General features: G+C 46.7%; 1 protein-coding gene across 2 annotated transcripts in view; it reads left to right on the forward strand.

Annotated features, from left to right (window-relative positions):
• Nucleotides 1-3010: 3010 nt before the first annotated feature.
• The window catches only part of AHCYL1 (adenosylhomocysteinase like 1), a 40618-nt gene continuing 18708 nt past the window's right edge, over nt 3011-24920 (forward strand). Inside the window, exon 1 of one of the 2 annotated variants that reach the window (XM_074977455.1) lies at nt 3011-3392. In XM_074977455.1, coding sequence (XP_074833556.1) covers nt 3285-3392 — 108 coding nt within the window. In that variant the 5' untranslated portion in view covers nt 3011-3284. The remainder of the gene's footprint in view (nt 3393-24920) is intronic. The other variant, XM_074977454.1, reaches the window with a different exon arrangement.

Genomic DNA, 24920 nt, shown 5'->3' on the forward strand with positions numbered 1-24920 from the left:
CTGCATGTTTCAGAGGGGTTTCTACGTTGCAGGGAACTGACCAATCTCCTCTTCTCAGGCTATTTCATCAACTGGATTGCCTGCGAATCTGGAAAATCCCTCTCCTTGCCCTTAGATCTTGCTTATTTCTTCACAAGAAGGAGCATATGAGGCGAGATACTGGTCCATCTAGTCCAGTAGTCTGTCTACTGAGAGTGGCCGATGCCAGGTGCTTCAGAGGGAATGTACCATAGACACCAACTCCGTGGGTGCTTTGAGGCTGGCACATCCATGGAGAAAAATTAGCATTAACACCAAGAGCATCTCTCTCTCTCTCTGTCTGCCCTCCCCGCAGTGTCTCTTCCCTGCTGATCAACTGCCCCACCCCCTCCCTCCGCCCTCTGCAAACAAGGAGGAACAGGTCTGGGATGGTGCTCAGAAGTGGAAAGAGGCAGGGAAGAGGTGGAGCAGTGGCTTGGTGGAAGGGGGAATGTGGGGCAGCACAGAAGTGGAAAAAGGTGGGATGGGGGCAGGAGCTTGGGGAAGGGGTAGAGAGGGGGCAGAGCAGGGGGGGAGTCAAGCATCCCCTCACCCCCCACTAAAGGGGAAGTCAGCACCTATGGAATGAAGAGAACAAGCAATTATCAAGTCATCCATCCTATTACCCCCTGCCAGCTTCTGGCAAAGAGATATGTGGGGCACCAACCCTGCCTGTCCTGACAGCTATCGATGGACTTCACCTCCATGAACTTATGTAGCTCCTTCTCAAACTGTTATAGTCTTGCCTGCCACAACACCCTCTGGCAAGGAGTTCCACAGATTGATTTTGTATTGTGTGAGGAAACACTTCATTTTATGTTAAATCTGCTGCCTATTAATTTCATTTGGCAACCCCTCGTTCTTGTGTTAGGAGGAGTAAATGCGTCCTTATCTTTCTCCACACCAATAGTGATTTTATCAACCTCTACCCTATCCACCCTGAGTTGTCTCCTTTCCAATCCGACAGTCCCAATCTTACTAATCTTTCCTTATATGGAAGCTGTTCCCTACCACTAATAATTTTTGTTGCCCTTTGCTGTAACTTTTCTGATTCTGATTTTTTTTTTGACCTGGGGTGACTACATCCATAGACACTATTAAGGATGTGGACATGCCATGGATTTGTACAGAGTCAACGTGATATTTCTGCCTTATTCTCTATCCCTTAATGATTCCTAACACTCTGTTAGATTTTTTGACTACTACAGCACATTTAGTGCAAATTTTCAGAGACCAAGTTAATCCAGACCCCATCATTTTATATGTATTGTTAGAGATATGTTTTTCAATGGGCATAGCTTTGCATTTATCAACACTGAATTTCATTGGCCACTGTGATGCCCGGACACCCAGTTTTGGTAGCTCTTCACAGTTTGATTTGGACTTAACTATTTGGAGTTATTTTGTGTCAGCTACAAATTTTGCCACCTCCCGGTTACCCCATTCTTCTAGATCATTTATGAATGTGGTGGCTGGGCCTAATCCCTATATTGACCCCCTGGGGACACACTTGTTACCTCCCTCGAGTCTATACACTGACCATTTATTCCCATACCCTTGTTTTCTACCTTTTAACCAGTTGCTTATCCATGAGAGCAGGGGCGGCAGGTTTGTGTCAACCAAAACATCCAGTGCTTGCATCCCTCCCCCCAGTCTAAGACAGGGTTGGAGGAAGGGGTGCAGGCTCTGGGAGGGAGTTTGGGTGCTGACTGCGGCCTCTGGACTGGGACAGTGCCTGTGGGCATTGGCAGTGTGAGGAGCATCCCTGGCCTGCAGCCTAGGAACCACCGGGACCTGCTGGATGTTTCCCAGGAGCCACCTTAGGTGAGCACCGCCTGGACCCTGCACCCTCTCCTATTCCCCAACACTTGTCTCAGCCCCGTGCTCCTTCCTAGCCCCCAAAAACTCCTCATCACCGGCTGCAGCCCAGCACTTGCACCTCCCCGTCATGTCAATCATCTGCCCCAGCCCAGAGCCTGCTCCTCCATCCGAAATCCCTCATCCTTAGCTCCCCCCCCCGAGCCTTCCCCCTTGCACCCCAAGCCCCACACCCCCTCCTGTACGCCAAACTCATCCCTGGCTCCTTCCCAGAGCCCACAGCCCAAGCTGGAGCCTTCACCCCTACCCCTGCTGGGTGAAACTGAGGGAGGGAGGAGGGATGGAGTGAGAAGGGCTGAACTTCAGGGAAGGGAGGGAGCAACGATGGGGCCTTGAGAAGGGGTGGGACAAAGGTGTTTGGTACCTTCGGCTTTGTGCCTTTATGAAGCTGGCAATCCTAATCTGGGCTGGCTCAGATCTCTCTGGGTCCCAGGTCTGCCCATGCGTTGCCTCTATACTAAGCTCAGCCCCCACAGTTGCTCCCCTGCTCTAGACACACCTCCTCTGCCCAGTAACAACCCTCCCAAACTGAGCAGCACAAACCCAACCTTGCAACACCCTCAAACTAGCAATGATTCCCCCCTGCTCAGTAGGTCCACCCCATCCCAGCATCACTCAACAAAGCAGTGCCCCCAACCTTGCAACACCCCAAATCAAGCAGCACCCCTCCGAGCAATCAGCATTCCAACCCCCCAAGCCCCACAAATCCAGTAGCACCCCAACCCTGCAACACCGCAAAGTAGGCAGCACCCCCCAAAACAAATATCACTCCAGTCCTGGAAGACCCCAGAACCAAGCAGATCCTCCAAACCGAGTAACGCCCCAACCTTGCCACACTCCAAACCAAGCAGAGCCCCCAACCTCTGTTACACCGTTAAACCGAGCACCACCCACCCCTGTAACACCCCAATTCAAGCGGCGCCCCTCAAACCAATCAGCGCCCCAACCCTGCAACACCCCGAACCAAGTAAAGCCCCAAACCGAGCAGCCCGCCCCCCCCACCAACAGCGCCCCGAGGGGAGAAGTCCAGTGCCAAGCCCCGCTCAGGCAGTCCCACACCCCGCAGCCAAACGCCACCGAAACGCCAGGTGGCGCCTCAGCGAACCCACCTCGTTCCGACTCTTCTCCGCAAGGAGTCGCCGCGGCTCCCGGCCCGCCCCGGGCGAAGCGAGTGACGCTCGTCACCGCCCCGTGCGTGTGACGCATAACGTACGCCGGTGTCAGGCCCCGCCCAGTGCCGGAGCGCGCCACGGCCGTAGTCTCGCTGCTGCAGAGCACTTGCAGCCGGCGGGGCCGGACTCTCCTCCCTCCGCGCTCCCGGGCCCGGCCTGTCGGCGGCGGCTGCTTCCCCCTCCCCCCCACGCCTCGGCCCCTGCCGCAGCGCCACGATGTCGGGGCCGGACTTGGCCGGCGGGGACGAGGTGAAGCAGGCCAAGGAGATCGAGGACGCCGAGAAGTTCTCCTTCATGGCCACGGTCACCAAGGCGCCCAAGAAGGTACCGGCGCGGGCCGGTCCCAGGATAGGGGGCTGGGAAGGGGGGGGCCCGTCCCGGGATGTGGGGGCGGTTCCAGGATAGGTGGTGGTGGGGGAGTGGAGGAGGAAGGGGGGCCGGTCCCGGGATAGGGGGCTGGGGGGGGAGGAGGACGAAAGGGGACTGGTCCCGGAGTAGGGGGCTGGGGGGGGGGGGGAGGAGAAGGAGGAAGGGGGGCTGGTCCCGGGATAGGGGGCTGGGGGGGGGAGGAAGGAGGAGAACGAAAGGGGGCCGGTCCCGGGGTAGGGGTTGGGGGCGGAGGAAGGAGGAGGAAGGGGGGCTGGTCCCGGGGTAGGGGGCTGGGGGGGGGGAGGAGGGAGGAGGAGGAAGGGGGGCTGGTCCCGGGGTAGGGGGCTGGTGGGGGGGAGGAGGAGAAGGAGGAAGGGGGGCCGGTCCCGGGGTAGGGGGCTGGTGGGGGGGAGGAGGAGAAGGAGGAAGGGGGGCCGGTCCCGGGGTAGGGGGCTGGGGGGGGGGAGGAGGAGAAGGAGGAAGGGGGGCCGGTCCCGGGATAGGGGGCTGGGGGGGGAGGAAGGAGGAGGACGAAAGGGGGCCGGTCCCGGGATAGGGGGCTGGGGGGGGAGGAAGGAGGAGGACGAAAGGGGGCCGGTCCCGGGATAGGGGGCTGGGGGGGGAGGAAGGAGGAGGACGAAAGGGGGCCGGTCCCGGGGTAGGGGTTGGGGGCGGAGGAAGGAGGAGGACGAAAGGGGGGCTGGTCCCCGGGGTAGGGGGCTGGGTGGGAGGAGCAGAAGGAGGAAGGGGGGCCGGTCCTGGGTTAGGGTGGCTGTCTGTGGGTATGGGTTGTAGTGGTGGAATGGGGTATGGCTTGTATTGAGGATGTGATTCTGCTCAAAAGACATCCTGTTAGCAGCTGATTCAAGACAGGGTTTGGGACCACACTGTTGTAGGGATGAGTAAAGGTCTGTGAGTGGGTAGCAGTACGTGTCTGAGTGGGGATTACATGTCATGGGGGAGTTGGCCAGCCACTGTGCCTCCCAAGGGTTACACAAGGTGGGACAGGGAGGGAGAGTGGGAGGTGGATGGGGAAGCTGTTTGCAGGCTGGCATATCCAGGGGTCATAGCAGGGATGTCAGGTACAATGCACCAGGCTTTTTGGGGAGGGTGCTGGAGGACATTGTGATGGCCTTGTACAGATACCTGTAAGTTGGCAGGTTTGGCAGTGTTTAGAACTGGACAGAATGTTTGCTGGGAGCTCAGGGTCAATAAGAGGGCATCTGTGGAGTGGGTTGGAAGGGTGGATTTGAGACTGGAAAGAAGGTAGCTTATGAACTGGGGCAGGACAGCACAGTGTTGGGAAGCTCAGGGGATGGGGTGAAATATTCATGGGGTGTTTAGCAAATACAGCAAGCCAAGTGTTTTGGGAAGCTGTGTGTTTGGGGGTGCACTGGACAAGTTTGGGCAACCAATCAGAGGAAGGATTTTAGAACAACTTTAAGGAAAAGGTCAATATGAAGTCAGGTTTGTGTGGATGCAACTAAGCTTCCTGGAGTGCTTGCTATGCTCAGCATTCCCCTCTAGTTCCTTCCTCCTTAAAGTGGCTGAAATTCTCCCATCAGCTGCTTCCAGCAAAGGCGATAGCCCTAATATAGATGGGTAACTCATGCTTTTACCACACTGTCCTCTAAAATTTGTCTGAATAGGATCAGGCAAGAGTAGTAAAAACTCTTTGCTGCAGCCTCCACTGGTAGAGTTGCACTAATGGTGAATTTCAGATCTTAACTTTTGCATGTATAGATGGTGCTGAGATTCTGAGATTTAGATTTTCTGTGGGAGGTCTGGGCTATGTTGAACATCATGTTCTCACCTTGGTTTCTGACACACGCCTCAGTGTTGGGACTTGAACAAAGTAAATCTGGAAAAAAAAACTAGAGCTCTCAGCCACTGGAAATGCAAAGGCTTCCTGCTGAGATTTTTTGATTGTTGACATACGTGCTGGAATTTTAGAGGGTGGAGTTACTAGTTTCAACTTGAGGCCTCCTAAAATCATTTGCATTTGAGACATCCCCTCCTGCCTAATCTCAAATAGCTAACACATAACTAACATTCAGCTGCCAGGGACAGTAAGTAGTTCAGGGAATCTTTCTGTGCATGGTATGTATGCAGACAGTGGATATAGCCTCAGGAAGGAGCAGAAGAATGTGGAGGCGAAGAGCTGCTGCTTTCTAGTGGTGGTTCTGCAGCTATAAGCATGCTTTTGAGAGAACCGATGCAAAATATTATCTATGGATTTGTTATCTCCTTGCAGCCTTGCACGATGAATATGAAACACAGTCTGAGGCCTGTGCCCACATGAGCCATAGCTTGGCAGTGATAGGACAGATGCATATAATATAATACTTAAGCATCCCCGGAGGGTCGGGAGGAGTCGTGGTGGTGCGGGAAAATCCTTCCTTTAGTATGATGAGGCTTCCTGGGGTTTAGACTGTATTAATCCACTGTTCTTGTGAGAGAGGCTCTGGGTGAATGGGAGGTAGCCATAGTCCCTTGAAACTGCAGTTGTCGATAACATGATAGCAGTCCTGTAGCATCTTAAAGATTAACTATTTTATTTGTTAGGTGTGGGTCTTGCCCAAGGTCTCATTATCCAATAAATAAAATTTTGTCTTTAAGATGCCACAGGACTTTTTTTTTTTTTTTTTTTTGTGAAGCTACAGATTGAAAGGGCTCCCCTCTGAAATTAGTTCTCAGGTTGTAATGCTGCCAGGGTCCTGCTAGGAGCACTTCAGAACATTCATTGAACGGCCTTTGGGGCTGATAACATGGGTAGTAGCCAGTGAAATTCTGGGTGTAGGTACATTGCCCCCAATAAGAATGAGTGCTTCAGGCCACCAGTTTTCCTGCCCAGCTGATGATTATGAATAGTGCTGATAGCAGAGGCCTTGGCAAAAACCCAGGGAAATATACAATGCTAAGTGCTTACAGCTTATCTCAGAGCTCAAGGCAGTTTCCAGTTGCCTCATAACAAAATCTTAGCCCTTAACACACCTCTTTCCTTCTTGAGATTTGTAGTTATTTCTATTAATACAGATTTGATGTAACTTCTGTGTCCATTTTTTTAGCTCTGAAGCTCCCTGGGTTCACACAGGCACTCCAACCTTCCCTGAAGAGCTCAGGCAGACAGCTGAGAGAGACTTCTAGAGTTGCTAGGAGAGTCAGTCCAACAGCGGGTTTGCTTTGAACAAAAGATGCTCAGTCTAAAGGCTGGTGGGCATGAAAATCCAAAAAGGGGCTGGGGGGGGGGGACATTTGTAGGATTTGAGAGTGCTGGTCCTGGCTATGTCTCCTTTGTACTAAACCTTCTAGAGTAGCTTTTCAAAGGGCAGTCTTGTGTTTATGCTTGCTGAGAAGTGCAGTGAAAGTGCTGATGGGTGTAAGCATCTCTGTGTTCATTTGGACAGGTTGCTAGGATGTTCAGGTTCCCAGGCTAAGTGCCTCATTTGGGAAGCTGGAGGGACAGTTAGCAAGAAGCAACTCTGATAGAATCTGGCCTGTGGTAAGATCCCTATCAATTGATTTTCTGCAGGTGTAGATGTGCTTCTCATGTTTGTTTGATCTGCTCTTTGTGGCAGTCTAAAAGACCCAAATGGAAAGAGATTCCCTGTTAGCTATATATCCTGGCCTTAGGAATCTCCTGTTTCTTTTCTTTTCGTTGAATTGGTAAAGATTAAAAAGTGAAGCAGCAGGAGGTAAGTGATTAAGAGATTAAATGTGATCTACTCTGGCTTTAAATACAAGGCCAAAGAAGGCAGATTTGACTCTGAAATATGAGGTCTTTTCACTTTAGTAGATTGGAGAAGCTAGTTTAACTAAGTCTCCTTCTTAACTGCAGGCTTCTTAAAGGAACTCATGTTGCTTTATCTTTTCTGTGAGCAAAATAACACCAGCTTTGTTCTCCAGTGATGCTACCACAGTGCAGTGGGCACTTGAAGAGAAGCAGAGGTGCTAGAGGTATACTTAGTCTAGGTCCTGTGGTATTAACCACGGTGTTCTATACTCCAGTGCCTAGATCATCGTGGGCAACATAGACTATTGAGTGGCCCATAGTCTCCCAAGATAGGGTTGTTATGCTAACTGCATTTGCATTTGTAGAATTTCTGGGGTGTGCTGACTGAATGCAGAGGGAGTGCACAGCTCTCACAGTCAACGTGTGCAATCATAACCCACTCAACGTCACATGTTCTTGCTTTATGTACACGTCACTTTAGTAATAATGGTAAGAAAATAACTATACAGATGGAAACCAGCAGAATCTGGCAACCCTATGCATTGGCAATGGTCAGCAGAATGTCTTGCAGGGCACTTGCACAATCCCAGTGGGCTGCATGTTGCCCATCAGTGGTTTCGGTGTTAGCAGAATTTTAGGTCAGAGGGATTAGTCACCAACAGGTTTCCCTCTGGGGGTGAATTGTGTTGAGGGTTTTAGAGAAACCTCCAGAACAGTATTCTTGTAATGGTTCTGGAATCTTATCCGGTTAGCAAAGAACCAAAATAATTTCTTCCTTACAGTTCCCTGTCATTATCAGGAGCCGTTCAGTATAGGACGCCTAGTGGTTTGCGCTATTTTCATTAGGAACACATTTCCTCAGACCCCTACTCTTCAGCCAGCAGGACATTGTGCCTTTGGCTTGCAGGATATTTCAGTGGCAGATGATTTTATGTGCAGGTGGGAGTGATACCTTCTGTTTGATATATGATGGGATGCATTCTACACAGGGGAATATGCCCTGAGACAGCAGTGACAGGCAGAACCTCAGGATCAGGGAGCCCTGACTCTAACTAGAAATGACTACAAATCATAGTTATCTTCCTTCCTGGACTGTAACAGCAGCAGCTCACTGTCATGTCTTTACAGAGTCCTTCTGTCATGCCATCTATGATGCTTAGGAGACAAACTCACACCTTGAGCTACCTTGCCAGGTGTGAGCTACTTTTCATCACTTTGAACTGCAGTCAGTTGTGCTTATTTATGCAATAGAACTGAAATATTTTCAAATTTCACATGGACCAAAAGCTGTCTCAGACTTCCTGCGCGCTCAGGGAGATTGGAGCTCACAGCACCAGCCCAAGGTGAAGCAGTAAGTGTGGTATCTTCTCCCTCCCCCATGAAACCAGTTTTTCTGGCTCTGTGGGTGTTTTACTTCTGATCCTGTGCACAGTGGCATCAGTGGAATCCCGCTGAGGCTGTGTACTAGAGGTGCCAAGGAGAATACTAATGTACCGTTGGAGCTTTGCAGTGGTAAAAAGTCAGAGCTGCTCTGTGCATGGTGGGGGAAGGACAGAGCCAGGTAAAGGTGGATGTGAGGGAGACAAGGGAAATGGGGCACTGGGAAGACTGAATTTGGGGTGAGGATATAGGTGCATGTGGGATCCGGTTAGACACAATTTAATTCCCCCTGGATTGCACTCAGTGCATTCCCCAGAGCTTTTGTGTCTCTGGTGCTTTCCTTGGTGCTGACTAGTCTTGATAAATGGGGCCTGTTTGCTCCTGGTGTGTCTGCCCTTCTGTGGATAAGTTTATTTGTGTCCTTCCCAGGGCAGAATTTCCACACAGCTTCCTTCTGCAAATACAAGTTTACTCCCAAGGGGTATGATTTACTCCCATTAAGCCCTTGCTGGATTGCTGGCTGTTGTGTCGGCCGTGAATCAAGACACTGACAATCTGGAAAGGAAATGAGTTCTGAGATGTATTTCTTGGCTTCTCTCAAGTGTGATAGAAATTAGATCTGGAAAGGCTCTCCTGCCATGCCTTCCCCCTACCCCCGGTCCACCGTGAGATTTCTTCCCTCTAGGATCAATACATTTGGGGCTTCCTCCATTAATCCCTGGTGGCTGTCACAATGTATCCAATGGATTTCCTTGTCAAAGCTTTCCCTACGGGTCATTCTGAATTTCACGGATATAGGTTTGCTGTGATTAACTTATGACCTGTGAATTCTTCCTCACTCTTCAGATACTTGGAGATGCTTATATCTTCACCTCGCCATTTCCTATAGGTTATATCCACAGAACACAATTAACCCAGGTGATTGGCCTCCAGTCTGAGAAGCTGGGTTAACAAGAATCCCCACTGCAGAGCCCTACCTGTCGGAGTATGCACACTTGCCCATGTGAGACTGGAAGCATATCCTATGATTCTTTGTTCTGAATGTAATATGAGGGGTTTCTGGGCACAGCTAAGGAAATCAAAGCACGGTATCTTTGTTTAAAACTGGGCCACTTACAGCCCCAGGTTGGGATTTCTTTCTTTCTAAGGCAAGGCAAATCAAACCAGCCACAAAAGCACCTCTGCCACCCCCACTGGCCAAGCAGAAGCCACACAAGCAAACCTACAGATTTCCCAGCTGCTGTACCAGCCCAGATCAACAATGCCCTCCTCAGGTGAAAGGTTCTTAAAACCTATTTCACCAGCACCACACAGATTCTTCTGGGCCCCAAAGGGTACAGCCACAGTCCTTGGTCAGCATATACTTGGATCTTACCCAAAACAGTATGCTTGCTAACCTTTCAGATCTAAAAATCTAGAGAGTCATTAACATTAAAGCAATATTTTATGTGCATCAGTTACAGATATTGATTCAGGTCAGTGATGTTATCTGCTGATTCTTGAAAGTCTTTGCAAGCATCCTTTTGAGAGGTGGGGCCCCAGTCCAGACAGGTTTAACTCATGAGGACTGAAGAACAAAGGTAGTCCCTGCCAGGGCCCATCTTATAGTTTTTTTTAAGCGGTGTGAAAATCCCTTTCTTCTCCCATAGGAATTGGCTTACCACCTGACCAGGTGGGTTACTGTGCTGTGTTGCCCTTCATTGCAACCCAGGAGAAAAGACCCACATACCTGATATGTGTATTGGCCATCTGGGCATCTGTTCCTTTGTCTTAGTCCAACTTCTTGGCTGGAGAGGCCCCCACACCTCCCATTGTGTACTCTTAGCACTAAAACATTCCTCATACAACTACAGGCCTAAAATCTATAACTTTACATACAAGTATGGCACAGACATATAAATAGCATACATAGCTTCTGGGCATCATCAGCTTTCATTACACGCCTCATACAGCCGCCTTGGCACAATATTTGGTGACAATATGTACAGTGGACACACAAGTGGCTTCTATATCCAACATAACATCTGGTCACGTTACACTGAAATGCTCTAGGATTTTTTCCTAGCGAGTTGTCAATTGCTGCAATTGTGTCTGTTCTTCAGGAGGAATTGTGGGATGCCATTGAAGGACTATTAGCACTTGAGTTATTAAGCCTGTTTCTCAATGTAAAGCAAAGCTTGCCTTCTACCTCACGTCCCCAGCTGGGTAAGAAAGCCTGGGTTTAAATTACTTCCAGACCTGGGTTAGGGTATTTCTTTGGATGGTGGGAGGGTTATTGCTAAAACCCAGTAAGAAGCCAAGATTACCTCTGTAGTGAAAACTTACCCTTGTTCACTGTCTAGCCAGACGTAGTGGATTTAAGTGTTGTTCTTCCTTAATTGTGTGTGGCTTTATTGTAGCTGTTTGTCCCCAGTTACAAGACATGCAAGGTTGGTAAGGTAGTATCTTTTACCTAGCCAACTGCTTTAGGTCCAAGGAAAGATAACTACTTCACTCACCTTGTCATTCTTCCTTAAGTAATTATCTGCTGCTTCCTGACTTTCTTCCTGATTATCCTACCCTTAGCTTGCCTGGTAACAACTTTCCCAAGCCTGGGTGCAATATTCCAGGTGATCTTCCAAGAGACCCATAAAGAAAGGAGTTGTCATCTTTTGCTTCTGTGCGCACAGCCAGGTGTTAATGGCCTTTCTTCCAACTGTGATCTGAAACAAGTTGCTCTCAGCATTAGTGCTTTTTAAGTTTCTCCCGTTCCTGAACAAACATATAAGTTTCTATAAGTACAAACACTCCTGTTCCAAATTGAATCTTACTCTGTTCATTTCCATATTTCTGATATTGCAGAACCTTTTATATTTCTGCCAGCATTGGTCTTCACAGCTAGTAGTGTATTCCGTATATTTCATTAGTCTACTGTTTATCTCCTTTCTGACTCTGTAACAAAGAACTTAAATTGAACCAGACTTTGTTTGATTTGTATAGTCACTTGCTATAGGTTCTCTTGGGAGCTGAGCAGAACCTTCTGTGCATCTCTACTGTGGTTGTGGTGGGGTGAGGGGTGTATATATGTGAATCCCTGTGATTCTTTCCAAGGGCAGGAAGTGATCTGGCACTTCAGATCCACCAACATAGATTCTGAAACAATTCTACATAAGTTTAGGTGCAGTGGATCATAGCTGATATGGAGACCCTGAAGAGGGTCCATTCTTGCACATCTAGATTGTGGTGACTCTGGGGTCCCATTGACCGAGATCTGCATCCTTTCTGGTTTGTCCTTGGATTCCAGAGATCAAGTCCATTCATTCTTGATATATCCACTGCTGTGGCCACTGGGACGTAGGCTTCGTTTCCAACTTTATGATGCATGATCTTCAGACATGAGAAGGTTATTACATTTCTCTCTTTATTCCCTATTCTCCTTTGGAGCTCCTCTGTCAGGATTCTCAAGAATCTCCTCCTTACAAAAACCCAGTTCTAAAAGATTAGGGATCACAGACCATGCAGGTACATCCCTTTTTGAATAGTTTCCTTGTCTGCTCCATTCTGATTAGTTATCAAGCCCTGTCAAGAGGCCCTGAGACTCTTCAAACAAACAGTGTTAAATGAGCATGGGAAATCTACTTGTGATAGAGGGGCATTGTTTTTTTTTTCAATTCTTCCCGAAATGGAAGGTTGTTTTTCTGCAGGGAACAGGCTATAACAATACTTTCTTTGGGATCCTGACAGTTCTTTCCACAGCTGGATTCCAGCTTGGATGGTGTTTGAGTCCATTTGTTCCCAATTGCTAAGGGTTTCTCAATCTTGCTGTGGGAATCTACTCTCCAGAGGTAGGTTCAAACTGACTGTTGGAGGTAAACATTTGAAATTTGTAGCAGCACGTTGTCTGTTCACCTGTTTTACATATGGAAGATCCTGTTTTCAATGTCTACCAAGTAGAGTGGGAAATCAGTTGTTTACTGAAGGGGGGAATAAAATTGTGCAAATAGAACTCTGTTAAGTATAGTTTGTCTGGTTTAAACAGGATGTTGCCTTTAAAGGAGGCCTCTTTCTTGTACAGCTCTCAGTGCATTATGTTTATATGGTCTGCACTGCAGGTGCATCAGATGTTACGTTTTGTGACAAGATTCTTGAATTTCCTGTTAAGCGCTCTGATCAGTTGAGCATTTTGTAATGGAGAGAATAAAACCTGAAGACAACAGTGAGGGGCACCAATGTATGATTAGCACACCAGAAAGGTATTCACCTCATTTGATACCAGCACTGACTAGAATCTGGCAGATTTGACCAATGCCAGTGGTGTGGACTTAATGGCTTTATCAATATATTAACCATGTCTTTGTAAAGCTAAGCAGCCCTATATTAAAATTTACTTATGCTCAGGTCATATTTATTTAACTGTCAGTAAAGTGTTATGAAATATGCCCCTTTTTTCCAAAGGCTAAACATAGCTCCACCTGAGCCAAGAACAGTTGTTGACCTGGACTCTGTGGGAGAGCGGACGTGAGGCAGATGTATAATGCAGAGCCTGGAGGCTCCAAGCAGAGAGGTGGTTTTCGGCCTTGCAGAGCCTGTAGAGTGAGTTCTGAGCAGCAGCTGTTGCCAGTTTGTTCTTAAAATCGAGGCTGTCTCTGCACTGGGAAAACTACCTTCTGCTGCACCTAGAGTATTGTGGGAATTGTGCCTTTAAGAAGGTATGACATGGACATTGCTGCTATTCATGTTGCCCATGGGGCTACCCAGCTGCCCTGTCGCATCGGGCCAGCTGAACTGTGAATTTTAATTTCACTGGCTGATCAATATCGTGACCTCGGTAACAGGCCCATTGCTGCTGTAGAATCTGTTTACTTCGGGTTTGTAGCAGAGAAGGGACTTTTCTGGCCAAGGACATGATGTTCCCATTACTCAAACAGGCAGCATTGTAATGCAGAAAGAGAAGCCTGCTGTGCAGGGGAAGTGGGCATTGCTTCTGTGCTGCCTTCTGTTAGCCTTGACAAAACATCACATCTCAGTGCCATCCTGGTACTCTTAAGGTGGTGGTAGAATTCATAAAAAACAGAGTGACGTAGCAGGTGCCTGTACCAATAGGTCTTGTTTCAGGCTTCTTCAGATGAGGGAGGTGGCTGGAGGCTGCCTGAGAACAGCCTGGAGGCAGTTTTCTCTGCATTGTCTTGCAAAGATTTACTTTGCTTTCCTGTGGCTTGGACCTAGGTGCTGTGGATATTTCCAGGATTGCTCCCTAGCCCCTCAGCCCGCTTCATGAGAAGTTGGGGTCAGAATATTGCACATTCTTTCCTGGTACCCCAAGGAGAGGATTAATTCCAGCTGGGCTTGTTTGGAATGAGCATATTTTGCCAATTCCTATTGAACTTGGATCAAGACACTGTATACATACAAAGTGGCCTCAATCTTCCTATGTAAAACAACCAGTTCACCAGTGATCTCCTAGCTGCAGTTCCCTGGGCTGTTGCATTTCATCTTGTGATCAGGTGGAGGCAAGATAAACATTGACTCCTGATGACCCCACTTACAGCAGGAGCTTAACTGACAGGTTACTGGGCTGATTCATTCCCCAGCAGGAGGAGGAATTGCTGTGCATGGCTAGTTATCTTGAGTAGATTTCCCTGTGGGTGCTCTCTGGTAGCACATAGGAGTGTCTGTGTGCTCTTGACTGGAGAATATAAAGCAGTGGCCATGGGCCTCTGCAAACCAGCACTTTGTGCTCCTAACTCAGGGTTTCCCAAACTTTATGTAGCTGGGACCTGTTTTTTTTTTTTCAGTACGTTTTTTTGCGGCCCAAAAATATAAATGCATAATAAAAAAAAATTAAAAATGAATAAATTTCCCCTGTTTGTTATTTATTCATAATAATAATAGTACAGAGCAATAATTTGTCTGTTTTCTAAGGATCAGTGTTTTTTCCCCCAAGGACTGGTTCTGAGCCATGGACCACACTTTGGGAATTGCTGTTCTAAATGAAAGCGTATAAGGAAGCATGGTGAAGGTGTCTCTCAGGTCTGTCTCAGCTGACTTATTGAAACCGAATCCAGATTAGAAGAGTGTATGGACCATCCACAGGACCGACAGCCACTCTGGGCTCCAAGGCAAGGTGTGGGGGACCCTGGCTCCATGCCTCCGGCAGGTGTGGGAACCTGCTCTGACCGTGGCATCCTTTCCTCCCATACCCCAAGCCCTCAGAGGCAAGTGGTGCAGCGCTCTGCCAGCAATTCAAAGAGGGCTGGGGATCTGACTGCTGCTGCGAACTGGGGACTCCAGGCCCCTGCGAACTGGGAACTCCAGGCCCCTGCGAAGTGCTGGGTCCCAGTACAATTGCCACACTTGCTGCCCCCCCCCACCCCTTACCCCACTTCCCCTGGCTCAATGGGCCTGTGCAGTATTTAAGCGCTTTGTTCTTATCACTTAGTTAGCTGCAGTGAAGAGCTTTGTTGCTGAAATTCTCTTGTGTTGTATCCCACTGACATAGACAGTTACAAGAGCTGGTTTTGGGGAGCAAGAGTCACACATCGGAGGTGGTTTGATCTGCTAAATGCAGTTGGCAAAGATGCTGTCTTGTTCTTGTGAAGCATGGTTGCTGCATTAGGAGACACAAGACCTATACTCCACCCACTGGCCTAGATAGTAATGAATGGTAGGGAAACTCGCACACTGGATCCCAGTGATTGAGGTAGGAGAAATACTAGCCCTCTTCAGAGTGAGAAAAAGCTCAGGTTTCATTAACTACACGAGTGCTACTGGATAGAGAGGCAATCTCAGTGTTTCAGAGAACAGATGTCTACCACAGTGTGGCTATGGGTTGAAGTCTGTCCGGGATAGCAAGTCTGTGGCCGTTCAGGCTCATGCATCTGACTGGTGGAGTGAAATGTTACTTTCCAGTCCCAGTGAGTTCAGTAGGCTGCACACAGATTGCCTTGGATGGGAACAAGACCTCAGCAGTGGGACGCACACTCACCTTTGCTTGAACTCTTCACTGATGATCTGCTAGCCAAGATGCAATCTTAACTTTTTCCCCAGAGGAGGCTCAGGGGGTTAGGCCTGGCTTTGTTTTTATCTTTGTGCACCACATACTCTGAGGCTGTGCTGCTTATGGTGATGCTGACAGGCTGCTGCCAAAGAATCACTTGCATCTAACCTGCCTCTTTGCTTATCAATGTCTTTCTGCTGGTACCAATCACAGCGGTTTGGCCAAAATCACGTCAGTGGCTTATTCCTGCTCTCGGTCCCATTTTAGGCTGTCAGTATTGCAGAGCTTTGCTTTTAGATGCTGAGATAGGAAAAAAGTACAATTATATTACAATGCTTAATGTTAGGATACATTTTCATTTGAGGGACTTCAAAGTCTGGCATTGGAGCTAATATACTGTAGCCCTCTCTTGAGAGTGATTTCATCTTTGGAGTATAAGGAGAAAGCTCACTGGGGAAGGGATTTTGCTCTGTTTGTACATCTCTGGCACCATAGAGTTCAGGTCCATAATGTAAAGCCTGAATGGTTACAGTAAATAACTTGTACCTGTGTCTACCGTGTAGGAGTCTATGTATGACTGGAGAGCTAATAAAGAAAGTTAAGTCCGAAGTATTTGGAAAGGGAAGCGACTTTTCAATGTACTTTTTAAAACTTTTGTTGTTGTTCATTTCTGCTATATGAATCAAACACCTAACCCAGCTGGATGGAAAGTTATCTTTGTTAAAGATTCAGCAACCACTCTTCTTGTGATCGTATAACCCATCTTTGGGTCTTTTGAAAGAGAGACCTTTAGCATCTCTGGGGAAACCAAGACTTGGTATGCCTGAACTCTCTGAAGTGTAAATTTTTTTTTTAAAATGCAAAGCGCAATGGTCTCTTGCAAATTTTAGGTAGGTTTTTCAGCCTCGTGACCAAAAAGGGACAAGACTTGTGTATATTTTCCTTTTCTGGTCACCTTTAAACATACTTTTTGTTCTGATGCTGATTAACATTATATTGCAGCTCCTTCCACACTGCCACACATTTAGCCTGGTAAGCAAAATAGCAGCCTTATTGTGCAGCAGGTGTGGCAGCTTGAAGCAATTGATCCCCAAACAGTTATGAATTAAAGACTTAAAATTACATTAATTCAACACTGATAAGACTTTACTGCCTAAAGGTAAAGATTCAATTACTATTGGTGCAGCAAACTTAGCCCAACCCTCCAGGATGATTGCATTGTTTTGTATTATATCCACATAGTAACCATGGGGTCCATCTTAAATGGTATACTGACTCAGCTTGCCCATGTGTGATATATACTGTTGCAGTTGTATGCATGTGTGCAGTATTGTGTAACTAGTGTTCCCTGTAAGGTGTGCAGGTCGCTCAAGAGAAAGTCAGTGCACATAAAAAGTTGCACTCATAGATAAGATCAGATGCAACTTTGTACAGTATACATGCTTGGGGGAAAGCTAATCTATGGCTGAAGAGCAAGTGTGAACTCCTCAGTTCAAAAGGTAGCTTTTATTAAAACAAACAAAAAAACCTCAGCCTTTGACAACTGAAGCTTAGTAGACCTCACTGACAAGGCAGTTGCTACCACAGTGTGACATTAATACAAGAATTAAGTAACATTCCTAATTCTATAGTTGCTCTGCCTGGGGATGTGATTAAACTACCGTTATTCGTTTAAAGTCACTTCATTTTTACTATTTGGCATAATGGGTAACAGGGTCAAGTGTGGCTGTAAAGATAGACACCTTCGCTCTCCTCACCCTCCGCCGTTAGTGGGTGGTGGTCTCCACATCTGAAAAACAGACCTTTTATTTAAGGTTGGGCTCTTCCAGAGATGCAAAGAATGGTGGCGATCACTTGTTGCTGAGTAATGCAAAGGGAGATTAAGTGGCCTTTTTACAAAATGCGCACACTCTTTGCACTTCATGACATTCAGAATTACTCTGGTTTAACTTTAAATTGGTTTTAAAATGGGTTTGGTTAAAAACGAGTGCTCTAAAGGCAAAGTTTGTCAGATTAGGCCTACACTGTTGCACTAATTTAACTACCTTGCCTATATGCAGAGATAAGCTGCAACTGCAGGTGAGAGTTTAAAGCAAAGTGTCAGTCTCCTTCAACAGTCCCAGCCTGGGCATTTTACATGACACAGTTTTAAAAATTGATCCCAATCCTTATAATCTCCGCAATCTCCTGCTCTAAAATCCTTCCCAGAGTCCAAGGGGTGCATACTTTATCTCTCCCTTGGGTGGCGAAAACTTGGCCTGTGCTCCTTGAAGAATGAATTACTTTGACCCTGAAGTTTTTATAAAGTAGTAATTGTTCCTGTTCTTAGTTACTCTTTAACCACCAGACCCTTAAGATCACATTTATTTTATTTAAGATTGTGTTCTGTTTATATTTTTCCCATAACCACCTCTTTGCGTGTATCATATGACGATTAAAAATCAGAAGCCATTTTTTGCCCCAGTAACCTTTTGTAACTTGCTCTCTTCTTTTAAAGATTGTCTTATTCTCTGTTGGACTTCCCATTCTTGTGAAAGCCTTTAACCTTCTTGCAGGAGGAGGAGACTTCTCTTTGAATCTTGACAGATTTTGGTTGTGTGCGACTTAGGAATCCCGAAATCCGGGAGCTAGTTGTGGTTCCTGCTCCATAACCAGTGCCATTTGTGCTACAGAAAGTAATGATGGTCTCTGGGCAGCTTTTAAGTCAGAGTAGGGAGGCCTTGACGTTAAACACTTAGATCTACTGGGTGTCTGCAGTGGCACTACTGGCCCCTGAATAGAGCAGTAGAAGGCCCTAAATTGCAAACTGCTACCTAGATTTGTCCTGGCTTTGGCTGTGATTTGCCTGAGTACGCCATTCTTGGATATTTTTAAGGACTATACAAATGATCTCTTCAGGAGATTGTGGGAAAAGAGAATTGTGTAACTCCAACTCCACAACTAGGGCAGAGTGGGCCTAAGGACATTGGCAAACAGCTCAGTCTTTTGAGGGAGAGAGGGTATGGCTCAGTGCTGATGGTCAGGAATGCAGCCCTGGCACAGCACAGCAATATTTCGTGCACTTGTTCCTTAACTAAACCAGCTTTGTGGAAATGGATCCATTCAGGGGTCCCACTGGTACTGACAAAAGAGGGTCAGCAGCAGTTCCTGTCCCTGACATCAAGACTCCCGAGTAGGAAACTTACTGTCTGAAGCACAATGGGTTGCTCTTGAGGCTACTCGGCATGGTGCAGCCATGTGAAGCAACCAGTCCCCTCCGTTCAGAGAACTGCAGCGCTGAGGTCTTCTATTATAGCTCCCTGTTTTCAGAACTGGGGAAGAAAGCAGCTGTTAGCTATCAGTCTAACCTTGCAGTAGACACTCGCAGCTGCCCTATTCTATTTAATGCACTGCTTTCAGGGGGAAGACAGTAAGGGATACAGGGACATGTCATGGGCAGGAATCACCCAAAGAACTAGACTCATCTAGGCAGAATGGAGCAGTGATGGTTGTGAGTTATGAACGTTATCCAGGTAGAAAAGTACAGTAGGTGGCTATGCCCGATGCATTGTATTTTAAATGGACTGTCCTCTGAACTGGAGTTAGGATGTCAGATCTGCATCCTGAGAATTGATTGCTTTGGTGTGCGTAATAATGTTGTTAGGTGATGGCCATGAATTAAGCTGCTAGCTTGCTCCTGTTCTTGACATAGAAAGAAGCTGCATGTTGACCAAATTCTTGCCTGTCTGAGGATTTACCAGGTGCTTGTGTTTCAGAAATGAACAGGATGGATGGGAACGTTCTTCCCTCTCTCCTTGTGGCTTGAGTTATTAATATGACAATTTTCTTCTGAAAATACGTGAATTAAAGTAATCATTGTTTAAAAATTTCTGAACTTGCAAGCACTGAGAGCCTGCTTCTTACAAGAAAACCGTTCTTTCCTCCAAGGAGGAAAACATGCTGCAAAAACGAACTTTCTTTGGAATAATTAATCAGTAGCATTTCAAGATAGTTTTCCAGACCTGGTAAAATCAGTAACTGCAAATGTGAATTACAGAAGCAAATATGTGGTTTTCTGTCCTTGCTGCTGGGCTTTGTGTCATCAAAGAGGATGGGTGCAGTCTGATTCTGAACCTTTTATTCTGATGAAGTTTACAGTTATAGTCTCAGAATGAAAAAGTAACCTGTAAAAGATCAGGTAACATCAGGGCATAATGGATGTGACCTGGAGTTCAGAGTGCAACCAGTATCGTCTCCAGAGCCAGCAAGTTATTGTTAGGGAGAACAGACTAAATCAAGAGAACACTATGCTCGCAACTGCATCTGGAGCTCTCTGTTGCCAGGTTTCTGCTATCTCCAGAGGGAAGGTGGTTGTACGGTTGCTGCCTTGCTCTCAAACAAGTGGAGAAGGTGCCAAATTCAGTGGCAGTGCCAGGGAAGAACAAACACCTCCATTTTCTCTTGGTTGCAGTATCAGTCTGATGGGCAAGTCTCTGTGTGCGCTCTTGGTGTGATTAAGTCTGACGAGTGGGTAGAGATGAAGTTTTTGAGATTCCACATTCGTACCTTGATAGTATTTTTCTCAGCTGGCAAAGGGTGCTTCCCCCCCGGCCCACCTCCCAGCCATACTAATGCAGCCTGGGATCTGACAATCAAGTAGGGCTCTTTCTGGTTTGCATAGTATTGCCGGTAATAACCCCTTGGCAGCCAAATTCTCCCATAGATACTGACTTCATCAGGAAAATACGCTTTTTACCACGTGGTAACATCCTAATATCGCCAAAGCAGGGTTTTGTTTTCCTGGGTTAGCAGGTCGAGGTTTGCCCAAGGTCCTCCTTTGAGTTTACCTCAGCCATGTAACAGATGTGAAAATTAAAACACTGAATTCCCCTCCTGTCAAATTGTCATTGGACACTTGATTTTCCCCGTATCAGTCACTGAAATTGGTGTGGAGTTGTTAGGTGCTAGTAACTAAGGGTACAGTCTGCTCCCCTCCCCAAGTGGTGCTTTGGGATCAGTTTGTATTTTCTCTTAAGCTCCAGTTCATTCTAGGAGAATGGGCACTGGGGCTGGTTTCAAAGTGCTTTTATAAGAATCACATGTATAAAACAAATTATATTTGTACAGAAATTACATGCAGCAAGTCATATGTAGCCAACAGTTCCAGGGAAAGTGATTTAACTTGCCTAAATTCACTCATGATCTCAGAGAACTGTAGCACTCCCACTAAGTAACAGCGAGAAAAGCCAGGTGCTTTTCGACCCATGAAGGATAAATGTGTTGCTGGAAGAACTGTGAGTGTTGCGCTGATGAGTTGCTGGTTGACTAGAGCAGACAGGTAAAACTTGCAAAGAAACTTACCAGCCCAGGTACAGCACCTACTTGCCTGTCTTTTGTTATACGAATGAAAAGCTAAGGGCTTTTTATTCATTGGTCTGATTGTTATTGGCCACGAGTGAATACAGCACAGCATTAGGCTGAGGCTTTCCTGCGCAGACTGAGGGATACCAATCAGTGCAGAAGCCGTTACTGTAGTAAGACTGCAGCGTGCCATTGAGGTTGCCCTGTCATGCTGCACAATGATAGAGAATGAAAGTGTCTAGTGGCATAACTGGCCCATGTTTCCAGCATTAGTTTCGAATGGTTAAGTGAGAATGGGGGTCATCTTGACCTTTGTCTTTCTCAACACAGCACTGTCTCTGGAGAGGTCAGAATGTCTTTGTCTTCTGTCCTTCTGCCATAGACCAAGCAAAATTAAATACTGCTTCCATTGTTGCACTTAGAAATAAGTGGCTATTACCTAGAAAGCGTTAGAACTGCTTGAAATAGTCGAACTTCCTCCGGTGTCACTGATTGTGAGGAATTGTACCTTTCAGTTATTGACAACTATAGTGCTTTTTTTGTGCCAGTATTTAGTACCGGCACTTCGGCAGCCCCAGCCATGGGAACCCTGGCAGGGGGAGGGGGGTGAGCTGGCTGAGTACCAGCTCCCCTTTTTTTGGGGGTGGGGTGGGGGACGCACTGAGCAAGTGTAATTAAAACTAAGGTTCCAAACCTGCATTTGTGGTGCCCTGTGCTGGTTAGGGCCTATAAACATTGGTTAATGCTTGTTACTAGATCTCTCTGTCTCTCTGTATGTATACGTGTATACATAGTGGCAGATTTAAAGGTTGACAGATGAGACTCTCTTTAGAAGTGCATCCTGAAGTAATTGTGGCTAGTGTGGCCTATGGGTGGAAAACTAGAGTGGACCTGGGTTCTAATCCTTCCTCCGCCTCTGTCTTGCTGTGTGATCTTGGTCAAGTTACTTCCTCTCTCTGTGCCCCTATTTCTCCATTTGTAAAAAGGCCATGCTGACTTTCTTTTCTAACGTTCTTTTGAGCTGTATTCATAGAAAGCTGTGCATGAAAGCAAAGTATTATGTTGTTTTGCCTACTTAGTACTGACATGCTGGGATTAAAAATATTTTCTTTGCTATTAAACACTGTGCTCCACCTAGTTGGAAAAGCCATTTCCAGCAGAGTGAGAAGTTTGGGTTCCAATAAAAAAGATATTCTGAAGATTTCTTTTGGCTATGGAAGCCAACAGCTGCCTGTGTCCACAACAAAAGCCCTGCTTTCCAGCCCTCTCTGGGAAGAACCAACCTACCTGGTTTCTGAGCCTTACAAGCAAACCTAGTCCACCTAGAGGAGACTGACTTTGGCTGCATTCCTCAGCAGTGCCACGCAGGAGAGATTTGCGCAGTCAGTATGTAATTGGAGTTTGAGAGATTACAATGAGGATTTTCCCCTTAATGCCAGCTAGAGATCCCAGCACATGAACAAGTAGGGTGCTGGAATTAAGTGGAGAATGTCACTGCCTGTGCAGCAGTCAGACCTGTCTCTTGGGTAGAATCTCCTTCTCAGCCAGTCAAGAAACACCTGCTAGTTTGCTGCAGAGTGGGTTCGAAGAGGGTTTAATGCTGGAATAATGTATTTGATTAGTAAGCTGCTTGCAATATTTGATCATAGTTTTAGAGATGGCAGACTTTGCTAAGCTGCAGAATTCAGATGAGCGTTGTTAAAGCTGGTGCAGGGATTACTGTGGTTAATTCAGCACTTGGTTTCTTTAGCAACCAATTTCCCTGGATCCAAACTCGCCTTTTTTAGAACTGAAAGAGCTTGGTGTCAGTGCCAAGAGAGGGACTCTTTTGAGAATGAACATGGTATTTGCCCAGAACCTGATGCAAAGGATATGCCGGGGGGACAGCATTAGGAACGGGAAAAGGGGAGTTGGCTGGCTGAGCTGTGATCATCCACGCAGCACTGGTAACTGCAAAGGGACACTGTGGGTTAGCAATAGGCCATTACACAACCTCTCCTGCTTCTGCTCAGTCCCTGAACAAGTATGGGGGAGGGATAGCTCAGTGATTTGAGCATTTGCCTGCTAAACCCGGGGTTGTGAGTTTAGTCCTTGAGGGGGGACATTGAGGAATCTGGGGCAAATAGTTTAGATAAATAAAAAAGTCTCTCAGGGATAGTGATAGGCCCTGCAGTGAGGGCAGGGGACTGGACTCCATGACCTCTGAAGGTAACCTTTTTTTCCCAAGAGAATATTCATGTTGAGGAGGGTTTATTTTAAAATCGCCCTTGGACTAGGAAGAGGCTTTTCCAATGATTCTGGTGGTTACAGAGCCCTTTGATTTGGGGGATGAGAGCTTCAAAAGCAGTGGTCCAAGCATTTGACTGACAAACTGAAGTGGTTATCTGCTTTTTTCCCCAAAGTCCATGGTGTGGTTTTCTCCTCCCAGGCTCCCAGCCCTGAAAACATCCCACCCCTAACACAGTCCAAGCAAATTCTCAAACTAGTATTTTAAGATGGTTTAATGTCTACAGCTGCTTCGGGGGCACCCCTCCCATGTTGGTTTTAAATTCTTGGAGGAAGTGGGAGCTTGCAATTTTTAAAGCTGCTGACCTTTCTCCCTGAAGATATGTCAGTAATGTTGTGTATGAGTTCTTCCTCCAATCAGCTTAAATAACCCCACACCTTCTTTGAGGAAGATTGCTACAGGCAATAGGCCATGAACAGAGTCCAACAAACTGTTTCTGGGCTGAAAATTTAGTGCATTTTTTTTTAACAGCTTACAGTCAGTTTGCCAGCGCCTGATCTGCACATGGAGTACATTAATGCTACCTGTTTGTTCTTTAGCTTTCAGTAACCAAATACTTCAGGACATGGTGGTTGTGACGGCTTCTTTATTTTCCACCTAAAATAAATCAGTGCACGATACTGCAGAGGCAAAATGTGTAAACTATATTTAACCACTCCAGTAAAGCAAATTCATCCTACGGCACACAAGTCACGTGATGTCTGCTGAGAAATTCGGACTTGAGAACATACCAAACTGCAAAAATTCTGATAAGGAGGAGCAGTCTAATAAAGGCTTCATCCTGCAATGACTGCTTTAAAGCATATAACCACCTTGGTTGCACATAAGACTGTCTTAATCCACATCTAGTGCAAGTGGTTGTGCTCTGGTTTTTCTTGATGCCAGTACTACTGTTTCACTAGCTTGAGGTTACTCGGAGTTTCTTCTCAAAGGTTAGCACACTTAGGAAGAGCTGTGTCAAGAAAGTGGCACTGAAGTTTGAAATGAGCTATTATCAGAGACTTTTGTGAATAAGAGATTTGACTGTGTCCAATCTGCAGATACTATCCTCCATGGGTCTTAAATTTGAAATTTGGCTCTGTATCCATGTGCCAAAATGGTCCAGGGATGTGCAAGACTATTAAATATATGCAGATAGATATATCTCAGAACTGGATGGGACCTTGACAGGTCATTGAGTCCAGTCTCGTGCACTTACAGCAGGACCAAACACCCTCCCTGATGGATTTTTTTTTTTTTTTTAAATCTGTGTCCCAGATTCCTAAATGGCCCCCTCAAGGCTTGAACTCACAGTCCTGGGTTTAGAAGACCAATGCTCAGGTTACAAACTACCCCTCCCTCTTTGCCTTCAGCCCTATTTGTTATGGACAAATGGAGGTGGAATGCACTTGATGTGGTAAATGTAAGCTGTCTCCCCCCACAGGTTGAACCTCTAATCCGTAACTTTTTTGTCCGGCAACATCCACAGTCCGGCATGATGTTAGTTAGCCGGATGACTACTCATCATGGGTGTGGCCAAATTCCCCATGGTCCCATAAAGTTTGTTTCCACCAGTCCTGGCTCTGTGTTCTGTGCTGCTCTTTAGCTGTGAGGTACCCTTAAATGTCTTCTGAGAGCCCAGTGAGCAGTGGAAGCGTTGTTAATGTGCTAGACCAGGGGTCAGCAACCAAAATATCGAGCAGAGCCGTGTTTTTAATTCAGTTAAAAACTCAGTCATTCAAGACTGCAGTGCACCGGAGTACAAGATGGTCCTTAATAAATAACATT

The sequence above is a fragment of the Carettochelys insculpta genome, chromosome 26 (genome assembly GCF_033958435.1).
Source record: "Carettochelys insculpta isolate YL-2023 chromosome 26, ASM3395843v1, whole genome shotgun sequence".
NCBI classification, from domain to species: Eukaryota; Metazoa; Chordata; order Testudines; family Carettochelyidae; genus Carettochelys; species Carettochelys insculpta.